Source organism: Lolium rigidum, chromosome 2 (assembly GCF_022539505.1).
Source record: "Lolium rigidum isolate FL_2022 chromosome 2, APGP_CSIRO_Lrig_0.1, whole genome shotgun sequence".
Taxonomy (NCBI): Eukaryota; Viridiplantae; Streptophyta; class Magnoliopsida; order Poales; family Poaceae; genus Lolium; species Lolium rigidum.
Genome location: NC_061509.1, coordinates 68,310,625 through 68,325,596, shown reverse-complemented (window position 1 = coordinate 68,325,596; position 14,972 = coordinate 68,310,625). Strand labels below are relative to the sequence as shown.

General features: G+C 46.6%; 1 protein-coding gene across 1 annotated transcript; it reads left to right on the top strand.

Moving 5' to 3' along the window:
* The first annotated feature begins 4,725 nt into the window (after nucleotides 1-4,725).
* LOC124689842 (premnaspirodiene oxygenase-like) lies at nucleotides 4,726-8,359 on the top strand. Its single transcript, XM_047223306.1, has 3 exons — nucleotides 4,726-5,631; nucleotides 6,661-7,605; nucleotides 7,721-8,359. Exons 1-3 carry the CDS (start codon nucleotides 4,726-4,728, stop codon nucleotides 8,357-8,359), a joined length of 2,490 nt encoding a protein of 829 aa, XP_047079262.1.
* Nucleotides 8,360-14,972: the final 6,613 nt, after the last annotated feature.

The window sequence follows — 14,972 nt, the reverse complement described above, 5'->3', positions numbered from 1 at the left end:
AGAATAATCAAAAGCGAGAAATCCAAAATGCGAGCTTTCTCCTTAGACCTTTGTACAGGCGGCATGGAGGTACCCCATTGTGACACTTGGTTAAAACATGTGCATTGCAAAGATCCGGTAGTCCAAGCTAATTAGGACAAGGTGCGGGCACTATTAGTATACTATGCATGAGGCTTGCAACTTGTAAGATATAATGTACATAACTCATATGCTTTATTACTACCGTTGACAAAATTGTTTCATGTTTTCAAAATAAAAGCTCTAGCACAAATATAGCAATCGATGCTTTCCTCTTTGAAGGACCATTCTCTTTACTTTTATGTTGAGTCGGTTCACCTATCTCTCTCCACCTCAAGAAGCAAACACTTGTGTGAGCTGTGCATTGATTCCTACATACTTGCATATTGTACTTGTTATATTACTCTATGTTGACAATTATCCATGAGATATACATGTTACAAGTTGAAAGCAACCGCTGAAACTTAATCTTCCTTTGTGTTGCTTCAATACCTTTACTTTGATTTATTGCTTTATGAGTTAACTCTTATGCAAGACTTATTAATACTTGTCTTGAAGTACTATTCATGAAAAGTCTTTGCTTTATGATTCACTTGTTTACTCATGTCATTACCATTGTTTTGATCGCTGCATTCACTACATATGTTTACAAATAGTATGATCAAGGTTATGATGGCATATCACTTCAGAAATTATCTTTGTTATCGTTTTACCTGCTCGGGACGAGCGAGAACTAAGCTTAGGGATGCTTGATACGTCTCAGACGTATCGATAATTTCTTATGTTCTATGCCATATTATTGATGATACCTACATGTTTTATGCACACTTTATGTCATATTCGTGCATTTTACGGAACTAACCTATTAACAAGATGCCGAAGTGCCGGTTCATGTTTTACTGCTGTTTTTGGTTTCGAAATCCTAGTAACGAAATATTCTCGGAATTGGACGAAACGAAGACCCGGGGGCCTATTTTGCCACGAACCTTCCGGAAGACCGAAGAGCATACGAAGTGGGGCCACGAGGTGGCGACACCACATGGCGGCGCGGCCAAGGGGGGCCGCGCCGCCCTATGGTGTGGGCCCCTCGTCGGCCCCCGACTCTGCCCTTCCGCCTACTTAAAGCCTCCGTCGCGAAACCCACGATGCGAAAAACCACGATACGGAAAACCTTGCGAGACGCCGCCGCCGCCGATCCCATCTCGGGGGATTACGGAGATCTCCTCCGGCACCCTGCCGGAGAGGGGATTCATCTCCAGGAGGACTCTACACCGCCATGGTCGCCTCCGGAGTGATGAGTGAGTAGTTCACCCCTGGACTATGGGTCCATAGCAGTAGCTAGATGGTTGTCTTCTCCTCATTGTGCTTCATTGTTGGATCTTGTGAGCTGCCTAACATGATCAAGATCATCTATACGTAATACTCTATGTTGTGTTTGTCGGGATCCGATGGATAGAGAATACCATGTTATGTTAATTATCAAGTTATTACATATGTGTTGTTTATGATCTTGCATGCTCTCAGTTACTAGTAGAGGCTACGGCCAAGTTTTGCTTTTAACTCCAAGAGGGAGTATTTATGCTCGATAGTGGGTTCATGCACTGCATTGACACACAGGACGATGACGAGAAAGTTCTAAGGTTGTGTTGTCTTGTTGCCACTAGGGATAAAACATTGGCGCTATGTCAGAGGATGTAGTTGTTGATTACATTACGCACCATACTTAATGCAATTGTACTGTTGCTTTGCAACTTAATGCTTGGAAGGGGTTCGGACGATAACTCTGAAGGTGGACTTTTTAGGCATAGATGCGGTTGGATGGCGGTCTATGTACTTTGTCGTAATGCCCAATTAAATCTCACTATACTTATCATGCCATGTATGTGCATTGTTATGCCCTCTCTATTTGTCAATTGCCCGACTGTAATTTGTTCACCCAACATGCTTTTATCTTATGGGAGAGACACCTCTAGTGAGCTGTGGACCCCGGTCCATTCTTTTAATCTTGAAATACAAATCTCTTTGCAATACTTGTTTTACTTGTTTTCTCTGCAAACAATCATCTTCCACACAATACGGTTAATCCTTTGTTACAGCAAGCCGGTGAGATTGACAACCTCATCTGTTTCGTTGGGGCAAAGTACTTTGGTTGTGTTGTGCGGGTTCCACGTTGGCGCCGGAATCTACGGTGTTGCGCCGCACTACATCCCGCCGCCATCAACCTTCAACGTGCTTCTTGACTCCTATCTTGGTTCGATTAAACCTTGGTTTCTTATCGAGGAAACTTTTGCCGCGTGCGCATCACACCTTCCTCTTGGGGTTCCCAACGGACGTGTCAACTACCACGCATCAAGGCTGCGGCCAAGTTTTTACTCTTAACTCCAAGAGGGAGTATTTATACTCGATAGTGGGTTCATGCCTCCATTAAATGCTGGGACAAGTGATAGAAAGTTCTAAGGTTGTGGATGTGTCATGTTGCCACTAGGGATAAAACATTGATGCTATGTCCGAGGATGTAGTTATTGATTACATTACGCACCATACTTAATGCAATTGTCTGTTGTTTGCAACTTAATTCTGGAAGGGGTTCGGATGATAACCTGAAGGTGGACTTTTTAGGCATAGATGCATGCTGGATAGCGGTCTATGTACTTTGTCGTAATGCCCAATTAAATCTCACAATACTTTTCATATCATGTATGTGCATTGTCATGCCCTCTCTATTTGTCAATTGCCCGACTGTAATTTGTTCACCCAACATGCTATTTATCTTATGGGAGAGACACCTCTAGTGAGCTGTGGACCCCGGTCCTATTCTTTTACATTGAATACAATCCCTCGCAATACTTGTTTTACTGTTTCTGCAAACAATCATCATCCACACTATACATCTAATCCTTTGTTACGAGAAGCTGGTGAGATTGACAACCTCACTGCTTTCATTGGGGCAAAGTACTTTGGTTGTGTTGTGCAGGTTCACTGCCAGCTCGGAATCCCTGGTGTTGCGCCGCACTACATCCCGCTGCCATCAACCTTCGACGTGAGGACCACCAAGTATTCGTGCACCCCGTACGGATCATGGGTGGATCGGCTCTTTGAGCCGATTCACAGGATAACCCGAGAGCCGATCGAGGCTCGTATTTAACGTTTACATGTATGCCCTGCAGAAACTAAGCGAGGCAAGCTCATCACCTTCCTGACCAGGTATAGGTCAGGTGGCACGCCCTTGCACTTCGCAACGCCGCGTGTGACCAGAAGAGCATTGCGGGCCGTCGCTCGGAGGGGTCTCAGCCAGCCGCAGCTCTAGGCTCCCCCCGGCTCTACAGTGTTGACAAGGCCGCTGCCCGCCGGTGGGTTTTGGCAGTCAACACTTTCTCCTTTAGAACTTGTTCATACGGATGTATGGGGTCCAGCAATTAAATCCGCTGGCGGGTTCAAATACTATGTTAGCTTTCTTGATGATTTCAGTAAATTTTCTTGGGTCTATTTGTTGAAGCACAAATCTGATGTTGAAAACGTGTTCTATCAATTCCAAAAGCAAGTCGAACTCTTGCTGGGCACCAAAATTCGCTCGGTTCAGTCCGATTGGGGCGGAGAATACCAAAAACTTCACACCAATTTTTCCCAAACCGGCATTACCCACCGCATCTCTTGCCCACACACTCATCAACAAAACGGCGCCATTGAACGGAAACATCGTCACCTTGTTGAAACTGCTTTAGCCCTCCTCGCCCAATCCTCCGCTCCCCTCCGTTTTTGGGACGATGCCGTCCTCACAGCATGTTATCTCATAAATAGAATGCCAAGCCGTGTCATTCAGAACACAACCCCGGTCACAAAGTTGTTCAAGAAACCCGTCGATTACACCAACTTGCGCGTTTTCGGCTGCGCGTGTTGGCCAAACCTGCGGCCATACAATACCCGTAAACTCAGTTTTCGCTCTCGTCAGTGCGTCTTCCTCGGATACAACGCTGACCATCGAGGCTTCCGGTGTCTAGATCGGTCCACAGGCCGCATACATGTCTCTCGCGATGTCGTGTTTGACGAACATGTCTTTCCCTTTTCCACCGATACCCCCTCCTCCTCGTCACCCACCGAAGACGCTATTCTTCTTCCTGAACCGGATATAGATGATCCTCTATGTACAGATACGGCTTGTGCTACTGACGGTGCTGTTTCTGCTTCTGTTCCAGAGATCTTGCAGGTACCGGTCCTCGCTGACCCACTGGTTCTCCATGCTCCTCCTTACGTCGATCATGCAGGCGACCCCCATGTAGCCCATGGTGGGCCGCACGAAGCTGAGGCCCATGACTCCGACGGCTCTCCACCGCGCACTCCGTCACCTACTGCTCATGGGCCAGCCCAAGACCAGCATCACCAACCAGCCGACTCTGCGTCGTCGCCTGCACTGTCCCCGGCTCCGTCTGGTTCGTCTGGCTGCGGATTCCGCTCCAGCTCTTCCCGCCCGCCGCCCCGTCAAACCTGTGCGTCCGTTTGATGGCATCATCCGGTATGACACCAAGAAGAGAGCCTTTGCAGCTGAACCTACCTCTCATGTCGATGCTTTGGAGACCCCTGCCTGGAAATCCGCGATGGATGATGAGTTTCGCGCTCTCTGCATCAACAATACCTGGCGCCTCGTTGATCCTCCCCCTGGTCGTAGCGTTGTCGGATGCAAGTGGGTTTTCAAGCTCAAACACAACGCAGATGGCACCGTCGATCGTCACAAGGCCAGGCTTGTCGCTAAGGGGTTCACACAGCGTCCAGGGATTGATTACACAGACACTTTTTCTCCGGTCGTCAAGCCGACCACTCGTCGGGCTGATTTTGTCTATCGCCGTGTCCCGGGGTTGGACTCTCTGCCAGATTGACATTCAGAATGCGTTCCTACACGGCGATATTCAGGAGGAGGTATACATGTATCAGCCTCCAGGGTATGTTGACAAGAATTATCCGAATCGTGTCTGTCGTCTTCAAAAATCTCTGTATGGACTGAAGCAGTCTCCAAGAGCATGGTACTCGAAGCTAAGTTCGAAGTTGCAGTCTCTGGGTTTCGTTCCATCCCAGGCCGACACTTCTCTTTTTGTCTTTGGTAAGAAAGGAGTAACAATCTACATGTTGATCTACGTAGATGATATTATCATCACAGGATCTTCACAGCAAGTTGTCGGTAATCTGATGAAGAAGCTTCGAGAATCCTTTGCTGTTAAGGATTTGGGAGATCTGTCTTATTTTCTCGGCATTGAAGTGACACGCACGAATAGTGGCATAGCGCTTACTCAAGCCAAGTATGCAGCAGATCTGCTTAAGCGCGTAAATATGCATAATTGTAGAGACATAGCCACACCAATGTCATCTTCTGAAAGGCTCAGCAAAACCTCAGGAATATTACTGTCAGACGATTTGGCTTTCAGCTATCGTAGCACAGTTGGTAGTCTGCAGTATCTCTGCTTGACCAGGCCAGATATTGCGTTTGCTGTGAATCGAGTATGCCAGTTCCTAGCCACTCCGACAGATGTGCACTGGTCAGCTGTAAAACGTATACTGAGATACGTGAAAGGAACACTGGATCATGGGCTGCAAATTCAGAGATCATTGTCAACTGAGCTGAGCGTCTATACGAGATGCCGATTGGGCTGGCTGCCCTGACGATCGCCGGTCTACGGGTGGCTATGCAGTATTTTACGGACCAAATTTGGTGTCGTGGAGCTCTCGAAAGCAACCCACCGTCAGTCGATCCAGTACGGAAGCAGAGTACAAGGCTATAGCTAATGGGACAGCCGAGGTGACGTGGTTACAGTCAGTTCTCAGAGAACTAGGAGTGTTTCAAGCTCAAGCTCCGACTTTGTGGTGTGACAACCTTGGAGCTACGTTCCTCGCAGCAAATCCTATGTTTCATGCACGAATGAAACATATAGAGATTGATTTTCATTTCGTCCGAGAAAAGGTTGCTGCAGGTACACTGAAAGTTCGTTTCATCTCCTCTCGAGATCAGCTAGCAGATATTTTCACTAAGGCACTTGGTCGAGATATGTTTGATCGCCTGAAGTTCGAGTTGTGTTTAGCTAGTACGAGTTTGGATCGAGAGGGGCTGTTAAAAGAGGTTAACGACGGTGTATAGATACGATCCTATCCTCTTCTCCTAAACAGATAGATACATATCTTCGGTTAGTTGTTGTAATCCTAACTACATGTAAACCCTAGCTCGTTTGAGCTGTATATAAAGAGTCCCTGGCCGATGCATTGAAGCACGGCACAATCTCATTCATATTCTGTATTTTTATATACATTTCTCCTAGAGAGTGGATTTTGTACACCCACGCATGGGTGTGGGTGTTCCATCAAATGACATCATCTGACTGAGAACTAAGTTAGTTTTCAGTGGACTGAGAAATAGTCACACCCTCATATTTTCTCTTTATTTTCGAGGCTCCATGACTTTTTTTTTCTCTACCCTCGGCGCTCGGCGTTCTTAGGTTTCGCAAGATTCTAGATCTTTGTGTTTGGAGGTTAATTTTGGATCAGCATTTGACAAACAACTTAACCGCAATGAAGTTTGTACAACCATTTTAATTAAGTATCTTTGACGTGAGCTGCATCGAACACGGATGCATAACAATTGTGTGATGCGCCGGTACAAAGCTTCGTTCCAGCACGCCGCTGCCTGGTACTTGCCACTCCCCCAGCATTCGAGGGCCGAACACCTATGCCCGAGCAGCCATGGCACTCTACCTGCTGCTCGTGCCTCTCCTTGCCATCATCCCCTTCCTGCTCAGACGCTCGGCGCCGCACGCGCGTCTCCCGCCGGGGCCGTGGGCGCTGCCGGTGATCGGCCACCTGCACCACCTCGCCGGCGCGCTCCCGCACCGCGCCCTGCGCGACCTGGCGCGGCGGCACGGCCCGCTCATGCTGCTCCGCTTCGGCGAGGTCACAGCCGTAGTGGCCTCGTCGCCGGACGCGGCGTGCGAGATCATGAAAACCCACGACCCGGCCTTCGCGTCGCGCCCCGTCGGGCCCATGTCGCGCCTCTGGTTCCAGGGCTCCGAGGGCCTCGTCTTCGCGCCCTACGGCGACGGGTGGCGCCAGCTCCGCAAGATCTGCACCCAGGAGCTCCTCAGCGCCCGCCGCGTCCACTCCTTCCGCCCCGTCCGCCAGGACGAGCTCCGCCGCCTCCTCCGCTCCGTCGCCTCGCCGTCTTCGTCGCGCCCGGTGAACTTGACGGAGATCATAGCGGCGTACGTCGCGGACTCCACCGTGCGCGCCATCATCGGCAGCCGCCCGTTCAAGGGCCGCGACGCGTGCCTGAAGCTGTTCGAGGACATGTTCCGCATGATGCCCGGGCTGAGCCTGCCGGACCTGTTCCCGTCCTCACGCCTCGCGATGCTTATCAGCCGCGAGCCCGGCCGGATCAAGCGCTGCCGCCACGCGATGCTGGAGATCATGGACGCCGTCATCCAGGAGCACCGCGAGAGAAAAGCCACCGTCGGGGGAGAAGACGAAGATTTGGTCGATGTCCTCCTCGGGCTCCAGAAGGAAGTCGGCTCCCAGCACCCGCTCACCACCGAGAACATCAAATTCGTCATGATTGTAAGGCCTTCCGGTGATTCAACACAACCATCTAGCAAAATCTCCACGCTTTGCCATGCATGCGCGACGGATCATTGATCTTCAGTTAATTCCTTTGTTGCTCTCACATGTACAGGACATGTTCGCCGCCGGCAGCGAGACGGCGACGACGGCGCTGCAGTGGATGATGGCGGAGCTGATGCGGAACCCGAGAGTTCGGCACAAGGCGCAAGACGAGGTCCGCGGAGCACTAGCCAGTCACCGCGAGGTATCGGAAGACAGCCTCGGCAACCTCCACTACCTGAACATGGTCATCAAGGAGACGCTCCGGCTGCACGTACCGGGGCCGCTGCTGACGCTCCGGCAGTGCCGCAGCGCGTGCCAGGTGCTCGGGTACGACGTGCCCGAGGGCGCCACGGTGCTCGTGAACGCGTGGGCGATCGCCAGGGACCCCGCGCACTGGGACGCGCCGGAGGAGTTCGTGCCGGAGAGGTTCGAGCAGGATCAGCAGCAAGGTGGCGGGAGGGACTTCAAGGGGACGGACTTCGAGTTCATACCGTTCGGATCCGGACGGAGGATGTGCCCCGGCATGACGTTCGGGCTGGCGCACATCGAGCTCGCGCTCGCCGCGCTGCTGTTCCACTTCGACCTGGAGCTGCCCGGTGGCGTGGACGCGGCGGGGTTGGACATGACGGAGGAGGCTGGCATCACCACGCGGAGGAAGTCCGACCTTCTCGTGCTCGCTACCACCCGCGTTCCTGTACCAGCAAAGTAGACCTTGCTACTTCGCTACTGGCAAAGTAAACAAAGCAAATTCCGGAAATTCATACTGTACAAACGGATCCATACATATAGTAGGTAAACTAAGATGTTCTTATTTCAAAATCGATTATGCCATATATTGATTCTCTATACCCATGCGTGAAATGCATACAAGAAGTCATTCTAGACATATGTTGACTATAAGATTTCCCAATTGCTAAAAAGTGCTTGGATGCTCCCTGTCAAACTGAGCACTCGTTTCTGGGCCGTTGGATTCGCGCTGGACGGACGGATTGCACGCGTGTCTGGCTACCGAAAAGCACCTAGATCCGGACCGAAACCCACCTGGACCCGTACCGTTTCCCTAACCTTTTTGTCGTCTTCCTTCTGGATTCGGAGACACCGTCTCCTCGCCTAAGATTTCGCCTCCCATTTCCCTTCCGCTCTCTTCGCTCCGTCGCGATCCCACGATTCATCTCGCGCTAGGGTTTCTGCTGGCTGCGATTTCCGGTGGCGGAGCGTGGCGATCTCGCAGCTGGCGGGGGCCGGCGATCTCGGACGCTACGAGGAGGAATTTCTCGCCGTAGGGAAGGTTTTGCTCGTTGGCGCAGTGTGAGCCGCGCGTTAGTGCGGCAAGCTCTGCGTCGGGGAGTGAGGCTTTCCCGTCGGGGTTTGACGACGATTTCGGCGGGAGAGGTCTAGCCGTTCCACTTGTCAACGCGAAGCGCGGCCACTCCGGTAGCCGGGCGTCGAGATCCGCGGCGGTGAGCGCGGCGGTGGTGATCAACGAGGCGGGGATCTAGGTGCGGTCGTCGGCGGGGTGCGTGGTCACCAAGTTTTCGGCGATTTGAGGTAGTTTCTAGCGAAAATCCCTGCAAATTTTGGTTGCTGTTCATCCAATTTAGTTTCTGTTTGTCAAATCCCCTGCAAATTAGTTCGTTATGTATGTTGTTGTGGAGCATTTCGAGCCAAGTATGAACTATTTTTCGTGGGGATTTTTCCTGGGAAGCTGCTGTGTGTGTTTTATGTGCTGGTTGTAGTAATTTGGTTACATAGTTGGGGTTCTATTTTTGTTGCTCGAATTACTGTTTGTGTGCTAGTAGTGTTTGATGCAGTGCTGCAAAATGTGGTAGTCCCTGGTTTTTATAGGTCTACTCTGTCGAAGCTGGGGGGCGGGTACTACTTTGATTTGCACAGCATATCGGTAGAACTGCACTCTCTGTACGAGAGTGGCATGTTTGCTAAAGCCTACACCAAATGCAGCTTAATTTGTATACTGAAACAGATCGAACTTATCTCGTATTGTATTTCGTCTTTTCACATTTTAGTCTAATGATCGAGTCGTGGCTAACAACATGACTGAACATTGAATCCAGAGATCCATGTAATGAATTTTCCTCCATTAATCCTGAACTTGTCTACATCACCCGCTAGATTTTACATTTTTCTTCATCTTCTAGCTTAGGTGGGTCATGAACACGTTTAAGTTGTTTTACTGAATCTAACTATGTTGGCTTTTTCAACCTATATTTTTGTAGGGTTATATTATGTGTTCATCTTATAGTTTAGTTAGTTTTGCAAATGTAACTAAGTTGGCTTTTAAATCTGGCTTAAGTTGGCTTCTGAATCTGGCTTAAGTTGGTTTCTGAGCACCACTAAGTTTGCTTAATTAATCCAACTAATTGCCTTGCTCCACCAACAACTGCATTGATCATTGCTTACTATCGAATTGCATTTTGCATTTTGGAATGACATTTGTATTGATCATTGCTGGCACACTTGTTCCTATTTGTTCCTATTTGCTGAATGTAACATAAATTGCTATCGGCAACAACTGCACATCCTATGGCACCAATAAGTTTCTGATCACCATTAAGTTGTTTAATTAAGTTGTCTAACGATTTAATTAAGTTGTTTTTTATTGAAAATAAGTCAGAAACGGTACTAGAAAATAATGGTACCAAGTTATTGACAATTCACAATGCGCATCCTCACCATAAATGTGCTAGCTAAAATACTACTACTTGGATAGTTGATGTGGAGAAATCATCTATGCCGCCCAAAATAGGCAATTATGTCTGTTACACCTTTTTTCAATTGTTTTGACAATGGATGCAGCTTAACTCTAGTGAATATACAACTTAACAATAGTTGATATGCAAGTTAACAATTAGTCTATGCAACTTAACATCACATCTCAAGACTTCTCAGGTTTCAGTTTTTGATTTGTGTGTAGCTCCACATTTTTAAGTTGGATGATGTTTTTGTTGTATAGTTTGATTATAGTTGCATAGGTTTAGTTGTTTAATGCAATTTCTTTGTTCGACAGTGTCAAAAAAATCTGAAATTATGAACAAGGATAATGATAGGTGGTCCCGATTGCGGTTACCACAAGTTTCTGGAGTTGTCCGAGAAACAAGTAGCTCAGCAGCGGCAGCAGCAGCTGCTCCACCAATTGCTTTCGAAGCCAGGAAATCTATTGTCAATCCAACCAGAAATGCAGCACCGAAGCCTGCAGCTGCCCGACGCTTTAAGGTTTGTTTTGTTTTTTTATATGGAGTTTTCCGTTTAATCTGTTCATATATTTTTTGGTCCCTAATTCAATGGTTTTTTTGGTTCAACTAACATTTCCTTTTTTTATGTTCAGCTTGGAAGGAATCGTGCTTCCCCTTCAAGGTTGTTTAAACTTAACAAGATTCTTGTGCAAGCTCAAAAGGATCTCATTGAAGAATGGGGCTGGGGAGGAATGTTAAAGGTTGTTGCTAAAGAAATGCCCGTTGACCTGAGTATGTGGGTGCTTTCATGCTTCGATCCCATAAGAAGCGAGCTTGCCATTCCTGGTAGGGGAAGCATTCCAGTTACTGCTGACAGCTACACCAGGATTTTTGGGATCCGGAATGAAGGAATGCCCGTTTGTTATGAAATGGAAACTGATCCAATCAAGTTCATGAACGAAGAGTATGGAATAGAAAGTGGCTCAGCACCAGATTTTGTTGATTGGTGCAAGATGATTTCAGACATGGGGGGAGTAGCAGATATGAAGTTCCTCCGTGCATATTTTGCTGGAGTAATTAGCTGCTTCATTAGCCCTACAACGAGTCCAACTATAAGTCCCAGATGTTACACTAGTTTATTTGACCTCAAACAGTTCCGCCGGTTAAACTTTGCGCAGTTTGTAATTGATCAAATCATTGCTGAAGCAAAGAAGATGGGAGTGAAGAAGAAATCCGTGTGCCTCTGTTGCCTGCATCACCTAGTGGTAAACTTGAAAAACCAAATCATTTTTTGTGATCCATGCTATATCGTTTTCACGATACGAACTATTCTCCCTTTTTCCTGAACCAAATCATGTTTTCCTCTGTTTTTGCAGATCCTTTACCTTGATTCATTGGTTGTTGATGAGCCCGTCCCAACTGATGAAGAGTGCCCCATTCGGGCTGCAGCATGGGACGATAGGCTCATACAAAATGTTATGCACAAGGACTCTAAAGGCAATGGCGAGTTTGGGAAGTTGAGAGTAAGTGTTTTCAACCAGTGAACCAGTGAACTTTGTCATATACTGTTTTTTGACTAACATGGATTTTTTGTCTTTTTTTTTCATTGTGTGTTTGCATGAAAAGTTGAAAGAAACAGTTGGTGCTACTTTAAGAGATTCTCTTTTCGTTGGAATGACAAGGACGGAAGAATTTGTATCTTCAAAGTTGCCACGGAAATTCTCAAGCGAGGTATACAAAGTTGCATACCCAATATATTTTAAGTTGCATGCATTGTGCCTAACCAGAACATAATTGAATGGCCTCGAGTGAACTTGCATGTTCTGATGTCCAAGTTACCTACCATTAGTACTCACTTTGGCTACCAGATTTTATTTATGTGAAGTAGCGCATCATTTGGTTTGTGAGGTTTCCTACCATGTCCCTTTAAGTTGCATCATTTTTTTTTGTCGGCGGTATTGATGGTTCCACATATAAGCTTAGTTGTATCTTTGCACATAATAAATTGGTATATACAATTATATTAAGTTGCATACCAACTGTTGTTAAGCTGCATACACACAGTGGTTAAGTTTTTGTAAATCAGCTATGTTTAAGTTGCATACCAACTATTTGTTAAGCTGCATACACACATTTGTTAAGTTTGTAAATGAGCTATCATTAAGTTGCATTCATGGTCTAAAATATAGTTTTCCAAACTCGTATAAATTGTTCTACCACTGCACCTAAGTTGTGTACTATTCTGGTTACATAGTAAACCAATTTTATCCATGTGCATTTTTACTAAGTTGCCTTATATATGCAGAAGAAACGAAAAATCGCTATAATTGTGGGGGAGCTGTGCACAGACATATCAAACAGACTTGGCACCTTTGTCGAATCGTTTGCGAATTTAATGGATGAAGAACGGGAAGGTAGAAGGAAGAGGCAACGGAAAGATGCAGTTGTTCATGATGAGGTTGATGGTGATGACGAAGGTGATGATGATAATAATGGAGAACATAAATCTGAAGAAGATAGTGATGGCGAAGACGATGAAGATGATGACACCAGGGAAGATGAAGACGATGACAACAGAGGAGATGAAGATGACCCAGATGGCAGAAATGACAACCATAGGACTAGAGGTACTAGGGAAGATGAACGACACGAGGACCCAGCATCCAACTTTCAACCGCCTCCAAGAAGATCTGCTAGGCTAACACCTAAGAAATCCCATGATGGTCCATCTAGCAACCTCAGGAAGAGGCCTTGCGACAATTAACAACAGGGTGTCGAAGATGATGCAAATGAGAGAAATGACAAACAGAAAACTAGAGGATCAGGGGAAGATGAACAAACTAAACACCAAGCTGACTACTTGCAACCGCTTCCAAGAAGATCTGCTAGGCTAACTCCTCAGAAATCAAACGATGGACCATCTAGCAATCTCGGGAAGACTCCTTCGGCAATGAAACAAGTTCCGATGATGTGTCGGTTTAGGGTTTGATTTAGAGAACAAGAAGGAAGGTCTGTGGAAGAACGAGTTAGTACAGGTTGCACACAGATCAGGAGCATGACAAAGATGATGCACCAAATGATTCAGATTGGAGTCCATTGTCTGAACTACGAGAGTTGGTTGGCTCAGAGATAAGAAGTGGACTTGACCTTCCTTACATAGAACCCCCTGTAGTTGTCGACAATGATTCCCGTTTGCATGCAAGGGAAGTGTTCATGAGTGTGATACAGAAGCATAAGCACTCATCTCTGGAAAGCGACCAACCACTTACTACCTTTGGCAGTGACGAGGCAATACAGAAGCTCACTGCAGAGTGTTTTAATATGCATAGTTTGGGTATACAAGGTGAAGACCAGAAACAAAAGAGCTTCAAACAAAAGTAGGTGGTACATCGTGAACGTCCATTTCAGAACCAAAAGAGAAGCAGGTTATCAGATAATGATACCGCGAAGTCGACAATCCCAGTCACATTACAAACCGAACCAGCATTAGCAAAAGTGAGCTCAAATATCCCAGAAGGAACAAGCAACTTGCCAATGCAAAACAACCATGTCACTGTAGGTCCTAATTATAGTGTTCACGCAAATGTTGAAGCACGTGGCGCTGCCAAGCTTAAAATGCCTACTGTAATCCCACCAAAACCAAATCAGCAGCGACCTGCATCTTCAGTTGTTATCAGACATCAGCAATATCCCCAAGTCGCGCCTCACTGTGCAGTGCCGCCAAGTAAGTTTTCCTATTTTTTTCTTTTTGCAACACAACAATGCTTCACTTGCCTCAACACATAACTCACCCATGGTTCGATTTTTTTCCTTTTTAAAATGTACTGCCTTGGTTTTTGGGTTTTCCCAAAGCAAAAATAAGTTGCAAAAATAAGTTGCATAGTTGTTTTTTATAGGGTGCTTTGTTGGACATCTAGTTGGTTTCATTAATCAAACTTAATGCTTTTTATTTTTTTCACTTAATTTTATTTAAGACAATTCAAGCATTATCATCCTTTTTTAGTTGCACACTGATTTGCATTAAGTTACGACGTTCAATATAGCTAAGTTGGGTAGTGGAAGTCACCAAAGTTGTATTCTCATTTAACTTTGTATAATGATTTCCAATTATTATCATCCAGCCAGCATGGCTAAATTGGTTACTAAAATCATATTAGTTACTTTCTCTAGTAGCATGCCTTAGTTGTCTTCAATTGCTAGCAAAGCTATTCTTCAGCATCATCATTTAGTTGGTTTTTCAAAAAACATTGCTAAGTTTGTTACTGAAACCAACAAAGTTGCTACCACCATGTCTTTAGTCACTAGCACCATGGCTTAGTTGGTTCTAAATTTTTTTCCCCATTCTCTTTTTTGTGCAGTGCCACAAGCAAAACATCTTCAGCCCGCATCTACAAGAGGAACTGAACATCAGCAAATCCCGCAAGTCATGCCTCATTCTCGAGTGTCGACAACTAAAGTAATTCAAGCACCACAGAAACATGCACCACTTCCGCAGGGGATTCCAGCAAACAGAGAAGCTACATGTCCTACACGTGAAAGTTGTCCACCTCCTGAACCAAAGATTCAAAATCTGGATGAGGTCACAAGGAAACGTGCTATGTTGGCCAGAGCACCAGATGCTCCGAGTTTTGA